Consider the following 21463-nt stretch of genomic DNA (forward strand, 5'->3'; position numbering starts at 1 on the left):
ATTTTACCCCATGTCAGAATTGCTCTAAATGCTTTGGTTTTTGAGTTATAAGCCAAAAACTGCATTTTACCCCTATGTTCTATTTTTAGCCATGGCGGCCATCTTGGTTGGTTGACCGGGTCACCGGACACAATTTTTAAACTAGATACCCCAATGATGATTGTGGCCAAGTTTGGTTTAATTTGGCCCAGTAGTTTCAGAGGAGAAGATTTTTGTAAAAGTTAACGCCGGACGCAGGACGACGACGACGACGGACGACGACGACGGACGCCGGACGCAAAGTGATGAGAAAAGCTCACTTGGCCCTTCGGGCCAGGTGAGCTAACAATACTTTAAAATACGTATGGATAAAATACGTTACCGATTAAAACAGATATATACATGTAAACAGAAATTTTATATGTTTATGAATATTTCGAAATGTTTACAATTATGTTCGATTTACACAAGATTTCCGAAATATCATGTTGGTTGTTTACATTAAATGGTAAAGTGCATTCTAAGAAATATTTACTGTAAGTGATCATAAGTCTTATTTTAACCGACCTACTTCCCATATAACATATTATATTAAAACATTTTTACGCGCCCTAGATCATATAGGAGCGGTAGCAATGTTTACTAACAGTAGCTTTACCCTCCGTGACCCTGTCACCACGTGACTCCTTTTATCAATGAAAACCTGGGAAATAATTCCATGACGCATGTCCATGAATAATTAACTTTACTACAAATTACACACAACTTCAATTGTTTATTTTCATACTTAAAATAGGAAGCAAAGAAGTAACATATCAAATTTATTCCGCGTGTTGTGAAATTAAAGAAACAATAGAAATAAGATCGTCAAAATTAAAATGATGAGAGACACAAAAGCTGTTGATTCAGAGTCTGGATTTTTACCGGTTTCTGATATGGAGGATGGAATTACTGATGGCGGAGAAAATGTCCAGTATCTCTTCCCAGGCGTTCAAGTTGTTGAAGTTGTAAGTAGAAAGATTTATTTATGAAATTGCGGGTTCCTTTTCTAGTTAGTTCTCTAAATTAATTACTATGCGCGAATTCATGTTTATAAAATATTTAATAATATCTAGCTGAGTTTTTTTTTTTTTTAATTCTTTTAAAACCAATGACTTTAAAAATTTACTTTACCGTTTTGTATATTATGTCAACATTAATAATAATAACCGTAGGTTTAAACAGATATTGAAAAAAAAAAACTAACCCTAAAAATTGTTTTAATATCTTATAGTTATTACAATAGTCGTTCGATGGTTTTATTTATGATGTGTAACTGTTAATGTTATACTTTGTTATTTTCGGCTACAAACGCGCAGTATTAAATATAGATAAATGGATATGAAAAAAGATTTATAGATGTATCAAAAAGGGGTGTATGTGCTCTCTCGTACATTCAATTGTAAATATTTGCTATCTGTATACAAATAAAACCACATGGCGCTAAGAAGGAAGTCATAATACAAAATCTGAGAGGAAGCAATACTTCAAAATTTTATAAATGCGGAAAAATATAATGATTTAAATAATTAATTATAATGACGCATATACATTTTACGTCAGGCGCAATTTTACAATTCACAAAAACTTTAAATAGTCGTTTATTGTGTTTATTTTAGCTGCTCCTTTTAAACATGTTTTAAGTTAACAAGTGATCCATATGATGTCACCGAAACTATATTTACTATTTACTATTTGTATAAATCAATTGACGACAAACAACGTAAAGGGTATATGAACAATTTATCACTCTTTTTTTTCGTATCATATCCTGCAAGATAAATTGCATTGTAGTACCACAAGTCTCTTATCTAATGTCAACAAAGGATTGAGGATGAACATATGCGACCACATGGGGAGGGGATTGTTGGAAACCCAAGGGTGAAAACACATAACATATGGGACTCCCCATGGTACAATTACATTAATAATTTGTTCCTTCTGTAGTGATCCCAATTCAGAAATTCTCCATGTTGTTACTTACATAACATGTTTTTTTCGCGGTATTATTTGATTCGTACTTAAAACCTCATATTTTTGAACGTTGGCCAATTTTTACCGAATAATTTGTTTTTTGAGTGTTACAGAGTGGATATTGGCTAAAGTATGTTTTTGTTTTGTTTCTATTTCTGTACATCAGTGCTCTTTGCATCGTCAAATATAGCACATGCTATGTGTTTTGCCATGGTAACCAGACTTTTCCACAAGATTCCTGAATGATGACGTATTTTGTAAATAATCAATAGGAAGTTTCATAATTAGTTAGATATAGCTGATTTGAAACATATTCCTGCTTTGGTACATTTTTGAGTGATAATTAGCTATTGTTTTTGTTGATTAGATTTTTATCAGTTACAAACCGATCTGAATACTTAATATTGATTTGTGAGAAATCCAGATAGTTCTAGCATACCCTAAGTTTGACTGCTTTATACCAGATAAAACATGTACAAATCAGTAATCTGTTTTACGATTGTATCATCTTATAGAATCGATATTTTATAGCAAATTAACGCCTTGAAAAGAAATCTAGTTGACTGGGAAATGCATTCATGTTGTCTTTACAAATCAATCTGAAGGTGATAATGTGTGACTTTAACAACAAATTTTCTTCTTTAGTTTCCACACCATAAAAATGAACTTTACATGTTTCGTACCATGATCTGATTTGTAAGTGAGAGAGACAGCCACATAAGACGTAACGTTGTGTCTTCTCATTATGAGACAATTGTTTTAGTTCTTTAATTGCAGGTTTGCTACCCCCCTCTTTTACCTCTAGATCTGATTATAATTTAATAACTCAATACTGACCAATTCCTGGTTCAGCAAAAGGACGTCGGTATTATTAAAAGCAAACTGTCACTTTTCTCTACGCAAATATTTGATATGGTCAACACTGACCATTTAACGATCAATGCGTCATAAAATTAATAAATAAGTCTTTTGTCCAGCGTCATAAAATTAATAAATAAGTCTTTTGTCCAAATGTGACTTTATTTGATTACAAACAATAACATCTTTCACGGTATGCGAAAGCCATAAATAAATAAATGTGGGATTGAAATGTTTGATATAAAGAATTACGTAGAGTTATATAATAAATAATCTTTTAACCGAAACATTTTTCAAGTGAACAAATAAGACTTTGATCAAAATATTCCTTGGTAATGAATAAAATCAAAGAGATGTGGGAATACGGTTATGTGACAACGATTTGCTTAACTACACTATATAGACGAAAACTAATCACATCAAACGAAAGTAACACATATTACATTTAAATACTGATTTTAAAATAATTAAAGGTGGAGCTTTTTTTTTAAATGACGGGTTTCAGTGAGGTTCAAAGCTACGTTACTCGGGTCATTTTATGACATTTGCCGGTGACCTGTTTCTTGATTTGAAACTGTTCTTTATTAAACCAGACATGGAGCTTAAATCCCTTTTTAACTTATCTTTTTACATTTATGTAGTCTTATGTACTTTTACACGACTGCCAAATGTTAGGTGTAGGGTTAGGCGAGAGCAAACTAGTTCTAACCCACCATATTCTGTATGTGCTTGCCCAAAGTCAGGAGCCATTTAGTTCAGTGGTTGTAGTTTGTTGGTGTATATAATATTTGTTTTTCGATTATTTTCTTTAACATAAATCAGACCATTCATTTTCTAGTTGAATCGTTTTACATTTGTCATTTCGTGCCCTTTTATAGGTTACTATGTGGTGATATGCTTTGATCATTGTTGAAGGACGTACGGTTACCTATAATTGTTAACTTCTATACGTTATTTGGTCTCTGGTGGTAATTGTCATATCGGCTGTTATAATAAATGTTTAAACATGGTCATCCATATACATTTACAAGTATTTTGATTTTGTTTTTGTAATTTCAGAAAGAACTACATGTCACGAACCCACAAAACAGAGACGATGCATCCAGTTCATTTAGTTCTATGGGAAGTGATGGAAGTGCAGATTTCAATGCAAAACTGGAAGAATGCCAAGAAAGAGCAGCATGGGGTGGCAAATTAGAATTTATGTTAACAATGATTGGATATGCCGTCGGACTTGGAAATGTCTGGAGATTTCCATACCTCTGCTACAAAAACGGTGGAGGTGGGTGTTTGAATCATTAAATTCAAAAATAATTGCTGAATTGTTTACCAAAGAAAGAAACAAATTCTGAATGAGTAAAAGAGAATGAATCAAATTTCATTTTTTATAACGACTTTAAGCGCACTGTCATGAATAGGACGTGTGCCAAAATAGAGTATGAAAATTTATTCCAGTTGTTGGTTCATTTTCGATGTAAATAAAATCTTGTTGTCCCTTTGACGCATTCCCCGTTTTCATTCTCAGTTCACATATTTTTTCAGGTGCGTTTTTGTTGCCTTACTGCATCATGTTAGCTGTAGTTGGTTTACCGTTGTTCTACATGGAGCTGGCGCTAGGACAGTACGCTAGTCTTGGCCCTATAACAATATGGAGACTTAACCCTCTAATGAAAGGTATGTTAGACGTGATTTCACCAAAGTTACACCAGTAGCGTGCGATGTTTCTATATATACGTACGTTTTTATTTGACGAATCAATTATTTTAACTGGGTCCCCCCTCAAATGGTTGATTTGAGTTGAACGTTTTCTGATAATATACAGTTTTTGTTATTTTTAATAATACTTTAAGTCACCACTTAATCATATGCATTGTAGTACAAAATGTAGAACATGTTTAGACAATAGTTTTAGAATTTTGAAAAATACAAAATGAGCCAAAAAATGAAATGTTCGTGTTTCTTACAAGTATCTTCATTTCGAAGCTTCATTTCGAGTTCAGATTATTTAAGAAAAATAAATCTATTAACTTGCTTTTTCTTTCAGGTCTTGGCTATGCTATGGTGATAGTGTCATGGTTAATTGGATTATATTACAACGTTGTTATAGCACACGTTCTGTATTATCTTTACTCATCTTTTACTTCCGTGTTACCATGGACAACGTGCAACAATGATTGGAACACCAAGCACTGCCTTATTCCAACCGACTCTGAATTTAAGAAAAATGGTATGTATCTTTTCATTATAAAAACGCTATTTAAAGCTATCAGAAATGATATTGAAATATGAAAATGTATTACATGTGCATGACTTGAAGTTTTGAATACATAATTAACATACCGGTATTTTGTTTTGACTCATACACACCCAAATGCATACACCACATAAGCATTAGTTACACAATTGTGCTGATTATCTTGGAACTTACTTTGAGTTCTTTTTGTTTACAGAATCACTATTCAATGCAACTCTCGAGACTACTACTACGAGTTCCCCCCAGCTCAACTTCACCAGAACTCCAAGCGAGGAATACTACAGGTATAATCATAATCAGTTAATTTGGTCAAATCTGCTGCCGTGTGTTTTATTCAGATTCTTGCATATTGCTGCAGAGTTGACCACACAAAATTTCAAATACTCACCTGGTATTTGTCTCTAAAAAAAATCTAATTACCTACATACTTGATATAGCACGGATATATTTACGTATGTAGGTAAACCAAATAAGAGACAGGTGCCTATTCATATTGTATATCTAAAATGTTGTAGGTTTTATTAATCTACCATACAGTACATGGATATTATCATAGTATCCTGATTTTCATTGCAGGTTTAATGTACTTGCACAGAATGATTCTATAGACGAGTTTGGAACCATACAGTGGCATTTAGCATTATCTCTGTTTATTGCTTGGCTCCTGGTGTTCTTAGTCTTAATGAAAGGAATCAAGTCTTTAGGAAAGGTATGTTCCACATGATTTGTTTTTTTTTATGACTTATGCTAATTACGGTATTGCATACAGTCTTTTGCAATGTATTATGCACCTTTCCGTTTTGTGCACACTAATTAATGCAATAGTTATAAGAATACTGGACCCATTGTGTCTTTAACAAGTAATACTTTACAATACACACAAGTTTATTAGTAAGAAACGCTTGCGCTTTCTCATAAAAAAAACTCTACAGTCCATAAGCATGATAAGCAGTAATAGGGACAACGGTAGGCTATTAATTTTTTTTTCGTAAATTGCACTAGTGTGTACCATAGAAAAATGCGAATTAACCGGGTTTTTTTTTTCGATAACTAGTCTTCAGCCGTTTGTTCAGGGTTTTTTTTTTAACCACCGCTTTTTATAGTAGTAAATGATGCATAATTTATTAAGTTTAACATATTCAATTCAATAATCATAAAATGATTCATAAAAATGATTGGTTTCCATGATTAGAAAAAAATACCAATTATTGAAGACAAGATCGAAAACGAGTTGAATGTATATATATCGTGCGTGCCGTTCTAAATATTAGACCTAAATACATGTAAAATCGACATTGAAAGAGATATAAAATGTAAATACGTTTTAGAAGTAACATGTGTTGCTCAGAAGCCGGATATTATCAAGTGGTGTCCGTATCCTGTTTTGATAAATCTACTTCTTGGTAATTAACTTTATTTCCTATGATAAATATTTGATCACACACACAAAAAACACGATAAATATGGCGTATTATTAGTAAACAATATATTGTTGACATGATTTTATTCAAATAAATATTTTATATTTACATTCAAAAACAAAATAATGTAACAGCATGCACAAAGTAATGAGGGATATCACATCCCACACAAACAAACACTCACCGACTTAAAACACTTAAGACATGTCGTCAATAAAATTTATCAGAATTTTAACCATTATTTTATTTTTTAGGTTGTATATTTCACTGCCATATTCCCCTATATCATGCTGACAGTTTTGTTTATCCGGGGTGTAACATTACCAGGAGCAGGTACTGGGATTGCATACTATTTGAAACCCGACTTCGAACGTCTGCTAGACCCACGTGTCTGGAGTGATGCTGCAACACAGATCTTCTACTCACTGAGTGCCTGCTCAGGAGGATTAATTGCTATGGCAAGCTACAACAAATTTGACAACAACTGTTATCGAGATTCATTAATTGTCTGCCTTATCAACTGTGGTACAAGTATTTTTGCCGGCCTCGTCATCTTTTCCGTTCTTGGTTTCATGGCCTTAGAGAAAGGAGTAGGAATAGCGGACGTTGCTGATGATGGTAGGTGTAATTTGTAAAGATAGAGTACCGTGTTACTGTAAACCAACTTATTTTCGCGGATACTTTATTTCGCGTTTTACCCTTTCTTGACCACTTCGCGGCTATTTAATTTCGCGATTTTCTAGTTTACTTGATGAAGTTTAATAAGGAAAGATACAAGGTTAACATATTCGCGACGATTTATTTTCGCGTTATTTTTCTACTCGCGAAAGTCGCGAAAATAAATCGCTCGCGAAAATAAGTTGGTGTTCAGTATTTAAAATATGTTAATCATATTAGATTGATTTTAACAATGCACTTTCATATTTATAAAAAATATTTGAAAAAAACAATCATTGAATGAAGTACTATCATACAGATTCAAATATAAATATGGCCTATAACTTTGTTGGTCAGTCTCCATCGAAAAAACACAAGAAAGGTTCATAAATCATTTCAGCTCCTACAGATTCTCTGGTCATTTTCCTGATACAGATATTGGGATTGGTATTAAATATTCTAACGTTTAAGTATTCTGATTTATAGGACCTGGATTGGCCTTTGTTGTTTATCCAGAAGCACTCTCCCGAATGCCTGTGTCACCAATGTGGGCAGTGTTTTTCTTCATCATGATGGCCACTCTTGGCTTTGGTTCAGAGGTAAGTTTTCGTCATTTCATCAATTGTGATCAGCTGAAACTTCTTTCTCCATATTGATTTAAATCAGACTATCTGAAATTAAATTTTAATGATTCGTGAAAAATGAAGACAGCATAAGCAGTATTCTCATTTTTTGTTTTTGTTTTTAGGTTCTAAATATGTAAATATAGAAACATCCTTTGTTTTTACAGTTTTCAATTATTGAGTGCGTACTGAGTGCAATAGGAGACGAATTCCCCATTTTGAGAAAAGAAAGGAAATACAACATTGCTTTCCGTGCAACCTTTTGCTCTGTTGCATTTTTACTGGGACTTCCAATGATATGTAATGTAAGTATTTGTTTTAATAAACGTGTGTACTCATTAGTCAAATAACTTTAATAACGGTAAAAAAATCAAAGTGAGGTTCTTTTACATAATGTTTAAAAATGCAATTGGTGAAAGTTCATTCGTTGACCAAAAGTGAACAAACGTGGTCGAACTTAATAATCCTATTCATTTCCATGGACATATTGAATGAATATCTATGTTCTGTAATTGATTGGTATGTATATTACCGATATAATTTTTATGTTGATAAACCATATATCAAAGGAATCACGATTCAACCATTCACTGGAGACAGATAAACTAATTGTACAATCTATATTGTTTAATTATTAATTAGACAATACATTTTAAGTGGTAATTTAATTGCGTGTTTACGGATATAAAACGTACCACGGAAAAGCAGATAATGCTGTTGATAGTACCAAACCTTTTTAAGTGATGACAAGTTCTTGATTCTTTTTTATGTTGATTTCGTACTTTCCAATAATGATAACCACTGAATTATACATAAAAAAATAAAATAATAATCAAACTTAAAGGATGATTTGTTCCATTTCTTTTGAACAGTTAAAACGTTTTCTCTGTAATGGTTTAATATGTTGTCGGTCCATCATACAAGTCATAGCTTGTATCTTTTTAATGGCAAAAAATTATCTACACTAGTCAACAACAAATAAAATATAATGATGTTGTTGATGTGTAATAATAATAAGGATGGTATGTTAGTTTTTTTGTACTTCAGATCAGAGATATAGGATACTTAGTATTATGCACTTTGAAATAATGTCATTATTGTGTTTGATATTTCAGGGTGGTATATTCTTGTTGAATCTGGTAGATTACAGTGTAGGCGGGTTCCCCCTGCTAGTTGTTGGTCTGGTGGAACTGATCACTATCAATTGGGTCTACGGTACGTACATATATACAGCAATATGGTAATGAAGGCATCTTGTTGATTCAAAACTAAAAATAGAAAATCACATGAGCCAAATTTTGTAAGACAACCTGTTGATTTTCGATCAAGAAAAGAAATTGGTATCATGGCTGCTTCAAGGTTAAATACAGATCATATGTCTATTGCAATCTTTAGATTTTTTGTGTTTATATTTTGTTCTGCAGTTCTCATTTAATAATTTCTAACAAGTTATCCATGACTAATGATCATCTGCAAATGAAGAAAGAGGAATTCCTTCTTGAACTTAGTGTTGTCTCATTGGCAATCAAACCACATCTTATTTTTTATATTTAGTGTTGTATGGCTTTCGTATATTTCATAATATTTAGCATGAACTTATTTTGACACAAAGTTTGATAGTTCTTTTTATAACAACTGAGACAAGTCTAATACCCGTTTCTATAACTATTGACAAAAAGCTTTATATCGCTTTCTATTACTTTCAAATACAAAGGTTTATATCGCTTTCTATTACCATTGATACAAAGGTTTGATACCCTTTTTTATTACTACCTCTAGGTTACAGCAAGTTTGCAGACAATATACACATGATGCTTGGCCATCAACCTGGTAAATACTGGTTTATATGTTGGAAATATGGATCTGCATTAGTCATTGCTGTAAGTCGTGTGGTTTTTCATTTTATAATGATACCTTATAATCAAAGTAAAATAAAAACTGCTTTAATAATTATAAATTTTTAGATAATGTAAAAACTGTGTTAAGCGTTTTTGTTAGTAAAAAAGAATAGAGGTACATATATGACATATATAAAATAATAAGCTTTTGTTATTGTAAATATTTTTTTTTTATTTCCATTATTTTTAATGTAAAATGATGCAATGGTTTTAAAGACTTGATACTGTAAATAAATGAATATTAAAGATCGGATTTCTATGTGTACAAATTTGATAACACTTTTATAATTGCATTTCCTACTGTTTTGCAGATAACTATAATTATGAACATTGCTATGTACAAAGAACCTGATCTTGATGATGTTCTGTATCCTGAATGGGCCAAGAGTTTAGGATGGTTGATTGCTATGTTCCCTATAGTTGTTATACCAGCATGGTTCCTTTATAAATACTGTAGAATTGGAGGATTTGAGGTTAGTATTACAATCAACAAACAAAAAATATACCATGATTCCTTTATAAATATTGTCGAATTGGAGGATTTGAGGAAGTACAAAAATGTACTACAATCAGCAAAATAAAACATACCATGACTTAAAACTGCTTGATTGTTTGTTCTTTGGCATGACTAACATTTCTACATAATAAAATCTACACACACGTTACGAAATAGTTCATCGTTTAAAATTTAATCACATTTAGTATTGGTATCACCAAATACTTTTTCAGAGTAAATACAATTGATTCTGTCCATGCGGCCAATATTACTCGATATCATTTATAGAATCGTTACTGTAAAGCACTCAAATCATACAATATATCTAAAGGAAGGATTATTTAAAATACTCAAAACATACATTACTTTCTAAAAGTATTGCAGATTGTAACCTGTAATATGTCAATGATAATATGCTTCGCCTGTATCTTATCTCATAAGCACCGAATCGCTCCCATAATTAGTTTCCATAATGCCAAAATAGTAAAACAGCATTTTATTATGTTACAGTTGATGAAGATGGGTGTAAAACCTTTACCATCATGGGGACCAATCAGTAAAAGTAAACAGAGGCAATATGCCGATGTAGAAAACAGTGTAGATAAACGACTATCAAACCCAGCATTTGCCAGATTAATGGGAAGTAATGCAACAACAGTAACCGAGTGTTCCCCGGCATCGTCGACCATGAACTTGATAAGGAGCAAAAACTTAAGTGAATCTGATGTTTGATGACAGTTTGAATTAGAATGGACGTAAAACGGTTATTCGGGTATTTCAGATACCATCCGGACATACGGAGGTATAGATCGTGATTGGATAGTGTATTAACACTATCTAACTATAGTACTGACAGTGTCTGCATACAGCACTGAGGCCGTCAAACCATGGAAGTAAAATATAATACTTCCATGGTCAAACTAAAGTGATCTGTCCGTAAAATTAATATGTGATATTTTGCACGATACAGGTTTTGTAGTGTAAAACAAACAGTCGAAATTTGATTGGAATTAATCATTTGCGGTTTAAATAAACTTGGGTAACTACTAAAGAGACAATGTTTTAATATCAAACTTTTAATTTATTTATTTTTAAAATTCATTGATTAGTATAGTTGTAATTTTTTCTTCAGTTATGATTAAATTTTTACCTCAATATGAAGCTGAGAGATGTTACCACAATTTCTGTTCGCTGTTATTTTAGTTTACAGTTATATATAAACATCGCAGACGTTTAGGGTATATGCACCTATTGATTGACATGATTGAGGAAAATTCATTTTGGCATTAAACATTATCCATCAAATTTTCAAAGTTAACATTACTAGCTATAGAGATATCTTTCAAAACAGTTGTTCATGACCATTTTTAGACTTTCATTATAGATCAATCTCATTTGCCATACTGTGTTCTCTACATATATACGTATTATGGCGTGTTATTTAAGTAGTTTATATATACGTTTTAAATAGCGTTTTTTTAGTTGTTGTTAAAAGTGATATGATAAATATTAGTAAATGAGACGATGAATATTTGTAAATAAGTTGAAGGATTTGTTTGATTCTAATTTGTATCCATTATTTGAAACATGAATGTGAGACAGATGTAAAAAGTGAATGAATGGTGTGCAAAGTTTGAATGTGTGTTGTAATTTTTTATGGGGAGGGGGACATTTTTTAATATTGATGGCATTGTTTATTTTGCTATTTTGCTAGTGTACACTGCCAATTACCTAGTCTAGTTAATTCTCATTTTTTTATATAATAAAAACTGACTATGAATTAGTGGTTAACATATATTCACATGATATCAGGACTTTATTTCTGTTGCAATCTTTTATCAAGTGACAAAAGGGATTTCTCGAAAAGAAAACTTATTAATAACTATTATATATCAGTAACATTTATTTTAAGAGCAACATTTAAAAAATAATATGTGTATCAGGAAGCAATTTCGGACATCAAAGGATAAATTATCTTCCTTTTATAGAATTAGCGGATAGAGAATTCTAAATTCTTATTGGTTAACATTTATGTTATAATATTAATTGGACCCTGTACCATGTTAACCATTTCCGACTACCAAGTCATTAATTGGATAAAAAATTTCATGTATCTATCTCGTATGCTGCTACTATATATACCAGTTGGTAGAAAATTGTCAGGAATGATGTATGATTGACTAGACAAATCTGGTTGCAAGATCCTTTTTGAACCATAAAGAGGGTATATTCTTGATCGAATCTAATTGATCCCGTTTTATGTATGTGATGCAAAGGCAGTTTTATTTTCTGCCAAAATTTACCCCCATTTTTATCTTGAATCTCAAAATTAATATGCATTTAGAAATATTGTTTCTGTTATAAGTCATCAAATTTGTATAAAAGTTTTTATCGAATACTTGATTATTGAAAAGTTAACTTGTTTTTATTTTTGTATATAATGCTTGCAGTTTGTTATTTACAATAAAGTGAAAAATAAATGATTTGTTGCTTTGTACCTTTTATACATTTCAACCCATTGCCTTGTATATCTATACAATCATCGAATTCATGACCGATTTCAATTGTCTTTAAAATTATAGTCAATTGCGAAATAAGGAGAGCATCTTCCAAGGTTATTCTGCACAAACAAGAGATATATTGTAACGGAAATTCCTGTGCATTTATTTGTTGTTATTGTTTTGTTTTGTAAATATACTGACCGAAATATAGAAAAAAAAAATGCAATAGTACATTTCAAGACTTCAGGGTTTAAACATGCAATCTGAGACTTAATTTATTAAATTATATGTCCCTAAGTGTATTTGTTCTTTTCAACAAAATAGTAAGATTCAATAGAAACGGTAAACCAATGGACATTTATTGTTAACATGCATATCCAAGGTATTTTAAGCCTACTTGCTTGACACGAGCAATATTGAAATAATTTCAGATTTTCGAATCTGCAGTTAATGTGATAGAAAGAGATACGATGGGGTACCATCATTTCACAACTACAGATAAACAACAGTCATTAGACCTAATTTTATCGGAAAATACTATAATATAAATGCAATATCGGTACACCGCAAAAAGGACATTATTCTCTATTTGGGCAGGTGTATCTATATTCTGTTTATAAAAACATGAAGATTGGACTAGACATCCTCATAAAGGGACTTGAATAGAAAGACTCATTTAATTGTCATAGTAAAGAAGAAGGAAATCCGATGGACAACGGTGTCATAAATATTACATACCACATACTATTGTCTACTTGATACATTTCATTTTTATTTAAATTTAGTATGCTTCAATCAGAGGAACACTCATGTAAATAAAACTTCGTAATTTGGTGCGTCATTTGTTAGACGTCAAGATAAGACAGCCAAATACAACACACACAAATACAGACGGCTACATAACAATTTAAGATTTGAAAATCTTTCATATCTAAACATAAGAAGCAACCAGGAGCTCTTTAAAGATTGTCTTACTCCTTTTCTTATTTGTCTTAAACAGGAAACAAACGCACGTAGATAAAGAAAAGAACTGTTTAAGAAGATATTGTTCTTCGATACAACATTTATAGTTGTCTTGAATGGTAAACATATCATGTATTTTAAGCAAATTATATGTTCTAATTATCAAGCCTTAAGATGGTAACATCTACTCATTTCAACAAAATGAAACACGTGTAAGTCCATGATTTGACCGACAGGACTTTAGAATTCCCGCATTGGCACACCATAAATATGTCCAAAAAATATTTTCATAAATAAATAAAATAAAGTATTTTCATATTAAACTTTAATACCTATGCAATATATAAAAGGTAAAATTTAGTGGCTTTTATTTACAATGAAGTTATCTTTCACGATATCCTGTGTTTTCATTTTGTTTTGAATTTCATCGACCATGTGTTAGGTGTGGGATGGTGGGACAAAACACATTCCTTTCAGAGTATTTAATGTACTGCCTACGTTAAGTAGTGACATAAACAAAAATAAAATCAATTTCTAATTATAAGAGACACGATATTAATTCAGACATTTGCAATACTAAAATAGACAAATTCATAATGCAGCTTTATTGATTTCGTTCCTAACGTCATACGCAGTAGTGACTTGTTACTATTGGTATCAGGTTCGATCTTATATAAAATCAATTTAGCAGTCTAGAATAAAAGCGATGACATTTTGCCAATTGATTTATTTAGTACAAATTGTTACGATGGGAATTTAATTCTTATCTAAATGATTTAAGACAATTGAAGATGATTGAGCTTGAACAATTCAATTGTGATCGTTGTAAACAGTATCGCACTATGACGATATATGACCTTATAAGGAGAACAGAGAATCAATAAGAGGGAGGACAAATCTTTAATAGATATTGCCATCTATATTGTAAAGAGAAAGTTAATAATGCAATATAGATGGTATAATACTTTGGAAAGAACTGGTAGTTGGTTCAATCAGATTTTATATCATTCTATGAACATATCAATGACAAACCATACCTCCTTAATGATATTCTGCTTGCACACTTGTGTTTTGTTTTCTATATCATATCGACTATAAGTATTATAGACCATAGCCTTAAAAAAAGAGGGGCGAAAAATACAGAGGAACATTTAACTCATATATTGAAGAAAAAAAATGTACAGCGCCATGCATATGGCTAAAAAGGAAAAAGAAAAACAGACAAATAAAAGTACACACGACACAACACAGAAACTATGAACTAAGCAACACGAACCCCACCAAAACATGGGGGGTGATCTAAGGTGCCCAGGAAGGGTTAGTAGATCCTGTGTGCACACATAGTTTTGTTCATTATAATACAAACCCGGTAAAAATCTTATTCGGTAGGTCACATTTGTGAAACGTGAACCCGATTGTTTTTTTTTTTACATGGACTCCGTATACAGGTGCTGCTTGAATGTTGCTACATAGAAATGGAATGATCACAATTGGGAAGCTTAAATCATCTCTTTTGACATAAAGTTTTGTTTTCAATCGACTCTCATTGTCAATTTCTAGATTGAAGTCAAGATATGAGGTAGAGTTAACTGTATATGTCGTATCTTTTATCTTTAGTTCGATGGGACACATACGTTCAACAGTCACCAAATTTTGAATTATTTATTTATTTACTTCTTTTCTTCCTTCCTAAGAATATTCTGTATGCACCCAGCCTCATAAGAATAAAGGAACAATTCGACAAGTAGGGTTCGTTCTTTTTGTAATTTTGTAATTGTTTAGTATCTACAGCTGATTCACGCCACCTGTTTCACAATAACTCTGAGGCCCGGCATTGATTGCTGATTTCGCGGAGCACATGGAAACCCAAGCAACATACAGTAATTTGTAAGGACACTTATGTAGTTTAGGTATCCAATACAAAGGTGCAAGATCCAGTTCTGCATCATTACTGGTTTTCGCTTGCTTTTATTATTCAACTGATCCCAATCGAGAGACAAGAGAATAGTTAAAGCTCAGATCCGTGATAGTCTCTTCTTAACAAATTTCATACTTACTAGCTTCGTTGCAATTCTAGTATGGCCTATCTGTTGTTGAAAGCTATTTCCTTTAACCTTCAGATATTTTTTTGCATGTTTATTTGTGTTACTGTATTCTAATCGTATTTTTATTTCTTTTCTCCTTTTAACTTTCTTGCTTATTGCGTAATTGTCAAATTGTAAACGCCCAAATTAATTTTTTTTTCTAATTTGTTAATTGAATTGTATTAACATAAAAGTATCCAATACAAACTTAAAATAATATTTTTTATGCATATATTCAATACTTTAAATCCTTGTAGGAAATTGCGATTGCGTGTCATGGACCATTTAATTGGAATAAAGAATCTTCAACAATTAAAATCGCTTTTAAAAGTTATACTTCTAAATATACATGCATTAAGCACTATTAATTATAGCCCAACAAAATAAGATGTGAAAGCATTTATCTTTTCTTTGGATCATATCTTTTACTTATTGATATGTATAAATGTTTTGTCTTTATGTATCACCACATTGATATTTTTGTTTTGTGTGTTGCTTATGTATTTGGTTTTGATGATAGTTCCATGTGTAGACTAAAAGGTATTAAATGGTTTTTTTAATTTGATTTTAACATATTGGTAGTAGACACAATCGATGATCTTTCTGTTATCATTTTGAATAATTTGTAAAATACAACCACATAATACTAATAAGAGACTCATTATATAGTAGTTTTTATCAAACTTTCAAGATATTGACGCACGAAAGCTTACTATGACGTAATAAATTTAGAAATCAACGCACACAAGTTTTATAGTTAAGCTTGAAGAGACCCTGAGTATACTAGGGAGGCTACTAGCATTTAATATTTGAATTGGAATAAACGGTCGATGAGACCTGTATACATGTATTTAACATTATGGCAATGATTAGATTTTATTGTTGGATAGAGTAAATGTACTATAATACTTCACAAATCTTGTATGGTTATATATAATAAGTTTAATTTTCAGTGAAGTGATAGTAAACACTATTAACACCCAAGATTTAGTATATATCCGGTTGCACTTATTTTTATATTTACATCTAACTATGTGCAATGTTCTTTTGAGTCTATATATTATGTTAAATATTTCATGAAATTGATTAATTGGTTGAAACATTTACATTTTCATTCAATTGGTAGATCATTTATCGAGCTTGCCAGAACTAAAACATAAATTGAATTATTCAACATTATAGCTTTTTGGTTAGAATTAGTGATAGAATTATCTCTCTTTAAACATTTATTTCAAAATTTATTTCTTTATTACGAATTTCCCAAAATGATTAATGCTCAAACACCGATGTTTGTATAAAAGCAAGATTAAAAAGAGCCCGAAATGATTAACTCAACAGGAAGGTACCTGTCTTCCTCAAGTCATGAACTACTACCCTTTCCCCACTGTTAACACGTACATTCCTTCTTGTTCCAATGAAAACACGTGACAATGATAATAATTGTGAACCCCCCGGGGTCTACGCAAATTGGATTTATACAAAAGAAGTAGAAAGACAAGATTTATGTTTGAACTGCTTCCGCGGTAAAATCTAAAAACAAGAAGATCTGGTAGGATTGTCAATTCGAAAACTCATCAGCGGTACTAGTGACCAAATGTCAAAGAAGTTATCAACTATAAAAATTACTATGCATAATTTAACAATGAGCAAATCCATACTGAATAATATGCTTTAAAAGGAGACGAAATGACAAATGTAAAACAATCCAATCGAGAGTAATAGCTTTATTTATTCGAAAGAATGTATACTTGTTACATCTATTGTAGACATATAATTATATGGTTCCCCAAAATTAAAAATTACAAAAATAGCGAACTCCAAGCAAAATCCGAAAAAACGGAAAGCCACTCATCAAATGGCGAAATAACAATAATCAAACATATCAAACGAAATTATAACTGCCATATCACTGACTTTTTACAAACATTTCCTTATGTTGAAAATGGAAGATAAACCTGTGTTTTTTTTATAGATAGCTAAACCATTCACGTTTATGACAACCGCATATAATTCAATTATATTGGTAACCATATGTGAGCAAAACAAGCAGACGTAATCGGTAAAATTTTCAAAAGTTGGGGTAAAGTAGTCAGCATGGTGTTATACCCAAAAAAATAACAACTTCAACAAAGAAATAAAAATAAGTGGCATATAAACACTCTTTAGACAAAGTACAGAAGCAAACATGAAAGACATGTATACAAAAAGTACCATAGCATAATAATATACACAACGGTGGGATAAATAAGTACCGATACATGCCAAAAGGATATTACCAAAAATGAACAAAACAGTGAAGGTTAATAATTTACAATGACAATTAATACCTAGGCCACACCAATTTGATTCCTTGTTCGATGGACCCGCCCGCACCTATTTTTTTCAAAACAGATCTTTTTATATATATATTCCCGCTTCCCACATCCGGCAATGTAATCATGTCCATTTCCCGCACCGTTTTTTTTGTAAATATTATAAAAAGATATCAACATTTGTTTTCAAAATCAGAGTCTGGCCTGTATTTAACGATTTTGAACATAAAAGCACCGCACCACACTGTAAATATTTGTGAGAATATTTGTTTCAGCATATTACCTATCTATCCAAAGTGGGAGTGCTCCGATTTAAATTTATAACAGCGGAAATACCTGCCAAGAACTAAAAATTGGTTTCTTTCCCTCTTACTTATATTCCCTGTCAAAAAATGTTCGTTGTTAGAATAATGTACACAGAACTTCTGAAAGATTTGCCTTCAGCTGCAATTATATTGTATGCTGGCGAAGCAAAACTATCCATAGCCGCTGCATGTTTATACACCTGTCCTGATTGATTCAGGTACTTGTCGTTCAGCAGTTATCGTTGACGTTTGTTGGTGTTGTTCATTGGTATTTTTTCTAAATATAAATCAGATCGTTGGTTTTCCTGTTCGAATTGTGCACGCTAATAATTTTAGTGTTCTTTATAGCTTGCTGTTCGGTCTATATCAAAGCCCTGTGTAAAAGGCCGTACTTTGACTTGTGTTTGTTATTATTAAGTTGAGAACGACCCTCCCTCAGACAAGGGCCGGGTCATTTAACTGATGTAGAAAAGAAAATAGAAATACAAAGGATTTGTATAGTTCTTTTATACAAAACCTTTGAAAGCTTCGAATTTTGTACTAAAAATGAGGAGAGTAACATCATATTTTAAAAAACTTTTATAAAAGAGGGGTCCACTTATTTGGAATAATATTAAACTGTTAAAGTAAATGTGTTAACATGGCTAAAGTCCAGGAATATTACAAAATTCTTGGACATGTTTTGACCATTTAATACCAGATAAATATATAGTTCTTTGAGAACATATGAGCCCTTTCGTACAAACAAATATATTATAACTTACATTGATCCCTTATAAAACATGAAAAAGGGATATTCGTAGGTAGCATTAAGGGGTTGCCCCTAAACTGATTATGACTTGGATGGAGTATTGTCTCATTGTCAGTCACACATACATAGACCAGATTTAACTATTTTTTGGTGAACAGGGAAAAATACTTCAGAAATTAAATAAATGTCAAAGTACAAGTGATAAATCAAGTTTTAATATTGTCAAAACCTACTATTCTATGTTTACAAAAAAATATTATAATCGCTCGACCCAAATTTTTAGGTCCAAAAATCCGTAGAACAAGAAATTAAATTGGTGTGGCCCTATATTCGTGTATGTTTGATTCGTTTTGATTTTGTCTTTCCAACGTATGGCAAGCTTGCTTTTGTTTTAGGGGTGGTTATTATGGAGTGTATTCGTGAATGCTTTTGTGACCTGCTGGGCAGCTATATATACTTTAAGTAATCCGGGCAAATTTATCTGTATTTTTCATAATAACTTAATTTCAGGCATAACAAACCATATTATCGCCATATTAGATAGATCATCACGGTCAAATGCCACTAAGGTTGACTGAGATGTAGAAATGTGGTAACTTTTCGTCACAATTGGCAGTAGAACCTTTTCTAAAGTGGGCCGTTCTTTTAATTTTCTCAAAAATGTTTAAATACGTAGCTACGAACGGTCAGCATAGGAACGTTACATTCGAGGCCTAGTGTAGAAAGAGTGCAAGAGTCAAATTTAACACATATCCAACTTGGCCGTATTAGGCAAGTGGCAACATTCATTGTTTGTCCATATCTTACCTAATGTTGCTGAAATTTTTGACACTCGATGTCAGAAGGTTAATTCAACCGGTTAACAGTATAAATATAGCATTTTTTTTTTTTATGTTTATCGACCTGCCATCATATCTAGGGGTCATCCGAGTTTACAGAACGTCAGTACTTTAATAAGTAAATGTAAACACCCAATATTTAGTATTTATCAGATACAAGTTAAGTTGCTGTACTTATCTATAAGTGTGCATGTATAAAAATGATAAAATGTCATATATATTTATAGTTTTAAAAAAAAAAAATTGTATGAAACCTGTTTCCGTTCATCATGCATTCGAATAATAAAAACAAATACCGAACTCCGAGGAAAATTCTAAACATAAAGTTCCTAAGCAAATGGCTAAATAAATGGCTCAAGCACATCAAACAAAAAGATTACATCAGTCATATTCCTGACTTGGTACTGGCTTTTTTTTCTTATGCAAAAATGTTCAATTATACTCATTTATAATTATATAGGATTTTTTTAAAATTTATGAAAAGTCACTTCTCAATAAAAAATATAACTATTGTATGATGAATTTCTTGTGACAGTGATTAATTTGTTGATACCTTTATTTTTTTTAAATCTGTTTTAGATGTTTATTTAAGTTGTGAGCACTCAAAAATAAATCAACGATAGAAACATCTACCTTCTAACATTAAATTTAAAATTTCTAACAAAAAGTTATCAAAGGTACCATCCTCATAATTGATACAACAGACGCGCGTTTCCTCTACATAAGATTCATCAGTAAAGCTCAGATCAAAATAGTGAAAAAAAAGTCAAACAAGTACAGAGTTAAAGAGCATTGAGGACCCAAAATTTCAAAATTTCCAATACCGCTAAGGCAATCTTTGCCTGAGATAAGAAAATCCTAAGTATGTCGAAATATTCACAATTTTGCAAACAGTAAAGGAGTAGGTCCCCTTTTTGGCCCCAAAATATGGCAGTTTTACAAAGTTGTTAAAATGTAAACTTTTAGTTATTTATTGGACAGTTGAATGCCTCTGCTACATAAATTTGGGGTGTTTTTGACAATCCAATGCACATATAAAGGGTTGAAGCACCATTAAGTCATGCTAAATATTACTGAAATCTTCAAAATTCTATCATTTTAGTTAAATTTTAGACGGTTTCCGTGTAAAACGAAAGTGGCCGCTTTCGTGTTCATCCTTAGTATTGAAATGTAAATTGTATTTTATAATAATACAGTACATATATAAAGGTTGTTGATGAACACGGATGCGGCCACTTTCATTTTTGACAAAAAACATCTGAAAAGTAACGTTTTTTGGCATATTTAAGATATTTTTCATATTTGAGCTTGAATTGGATCGTTTTAAATGACTAAATTAGTTAAAATCTTTCACTAAAACTAATTGAATCAAGTGAAATAGACACTTAAGTGTTTAAAAAGTGGTCAAAATCTTTCGTCAGATGAAACTGAAATTTGAGGCCAAAATGAGTACTAACCGGACAAACTCCTTTATGAAAATGACCATATAATTGATATTCATGGTCAACA

General features: G+C 31.5%; 1 protein-coding gene across 1 annotated transcript; it reads left to right on the forward strand.

Annotated features, from left to right (window-relative positions):
• The first annotated feature begins 700 nt into the window (after nucleotides 1-700).
• Nucleotides 701-12667, forward strand: LOC134685525 (sodium- and chloride-dependent glycine transporter 1-like). Its single transcript, XM_063545287.1, has 13 exons — nucleotides 701-986; nucleotides 3910-4132; nucleotides 4393-4524; nucleotides 4895-5077; nucleotides 5301-5388; nucleotides 5681-5813; nucleotides 6780-7143; nucleotides 7669-7781; nucleotides 7973-8110; nucleotides 8921-9020; nucleotides 9585-9685; nucleotides 10015-10176; nucleotides 10710-12667. Exons 1-13 carry the CDS (start codon nucleotides 858-860, stop codon nucleotides 10929-10931), a joined length of 2088 nt encoding a protein of 695 aa, XP_063401357.1. The 5' UTR covers nucleotides 701-857; the 3' UTR covers nucleotides 10932-12667.
• Nucleotides 12668-21463: the final 8796 nt, after the last annotated feature.

Source organism: Mytilus trossulus, chromosome 9 (genome assembly GCF_036588685.1).
Source record: "Mytilus trossulus isolate FHL-02 chromosome 9, PNRI_Mtr1.1.1.hap1, whole genome shotgun sequence".
Lineage (NCBI taxonomy): Eukaryota > Metazoa > Mollusca > Bivalvia > Mytilida > Mytilidae > Mytilus > Mytilus trossulus.

What these genes read in the sequence shown, in the direction of transcription:
- LOC134685525 (XM_063545287.1), top strand. Translation starts at nt 858, where the DNA reads ATGATGAGAGACACAAAAGCTGTTGATTCAGAGTCTGGATTTTTACCG. An exon ending in GCGTTCAAGTTGTTGAAGTT is followed by an intron (nt 987 to 3,909) that starts GTAAGTAGAAAG and finishes TTGTAATTTCAG; the next exon opens with AAAGAACTACATGTCACGAA. An exon ending in ACTTAACCCTCTAATGAAAG is followed by an intron (nt 4,525 to 4,894) that starts GTATGTTAGACG and finishes TTTTTCTTTCAG; the next exon opens with GTCTTGGCTATGCTATGGTG.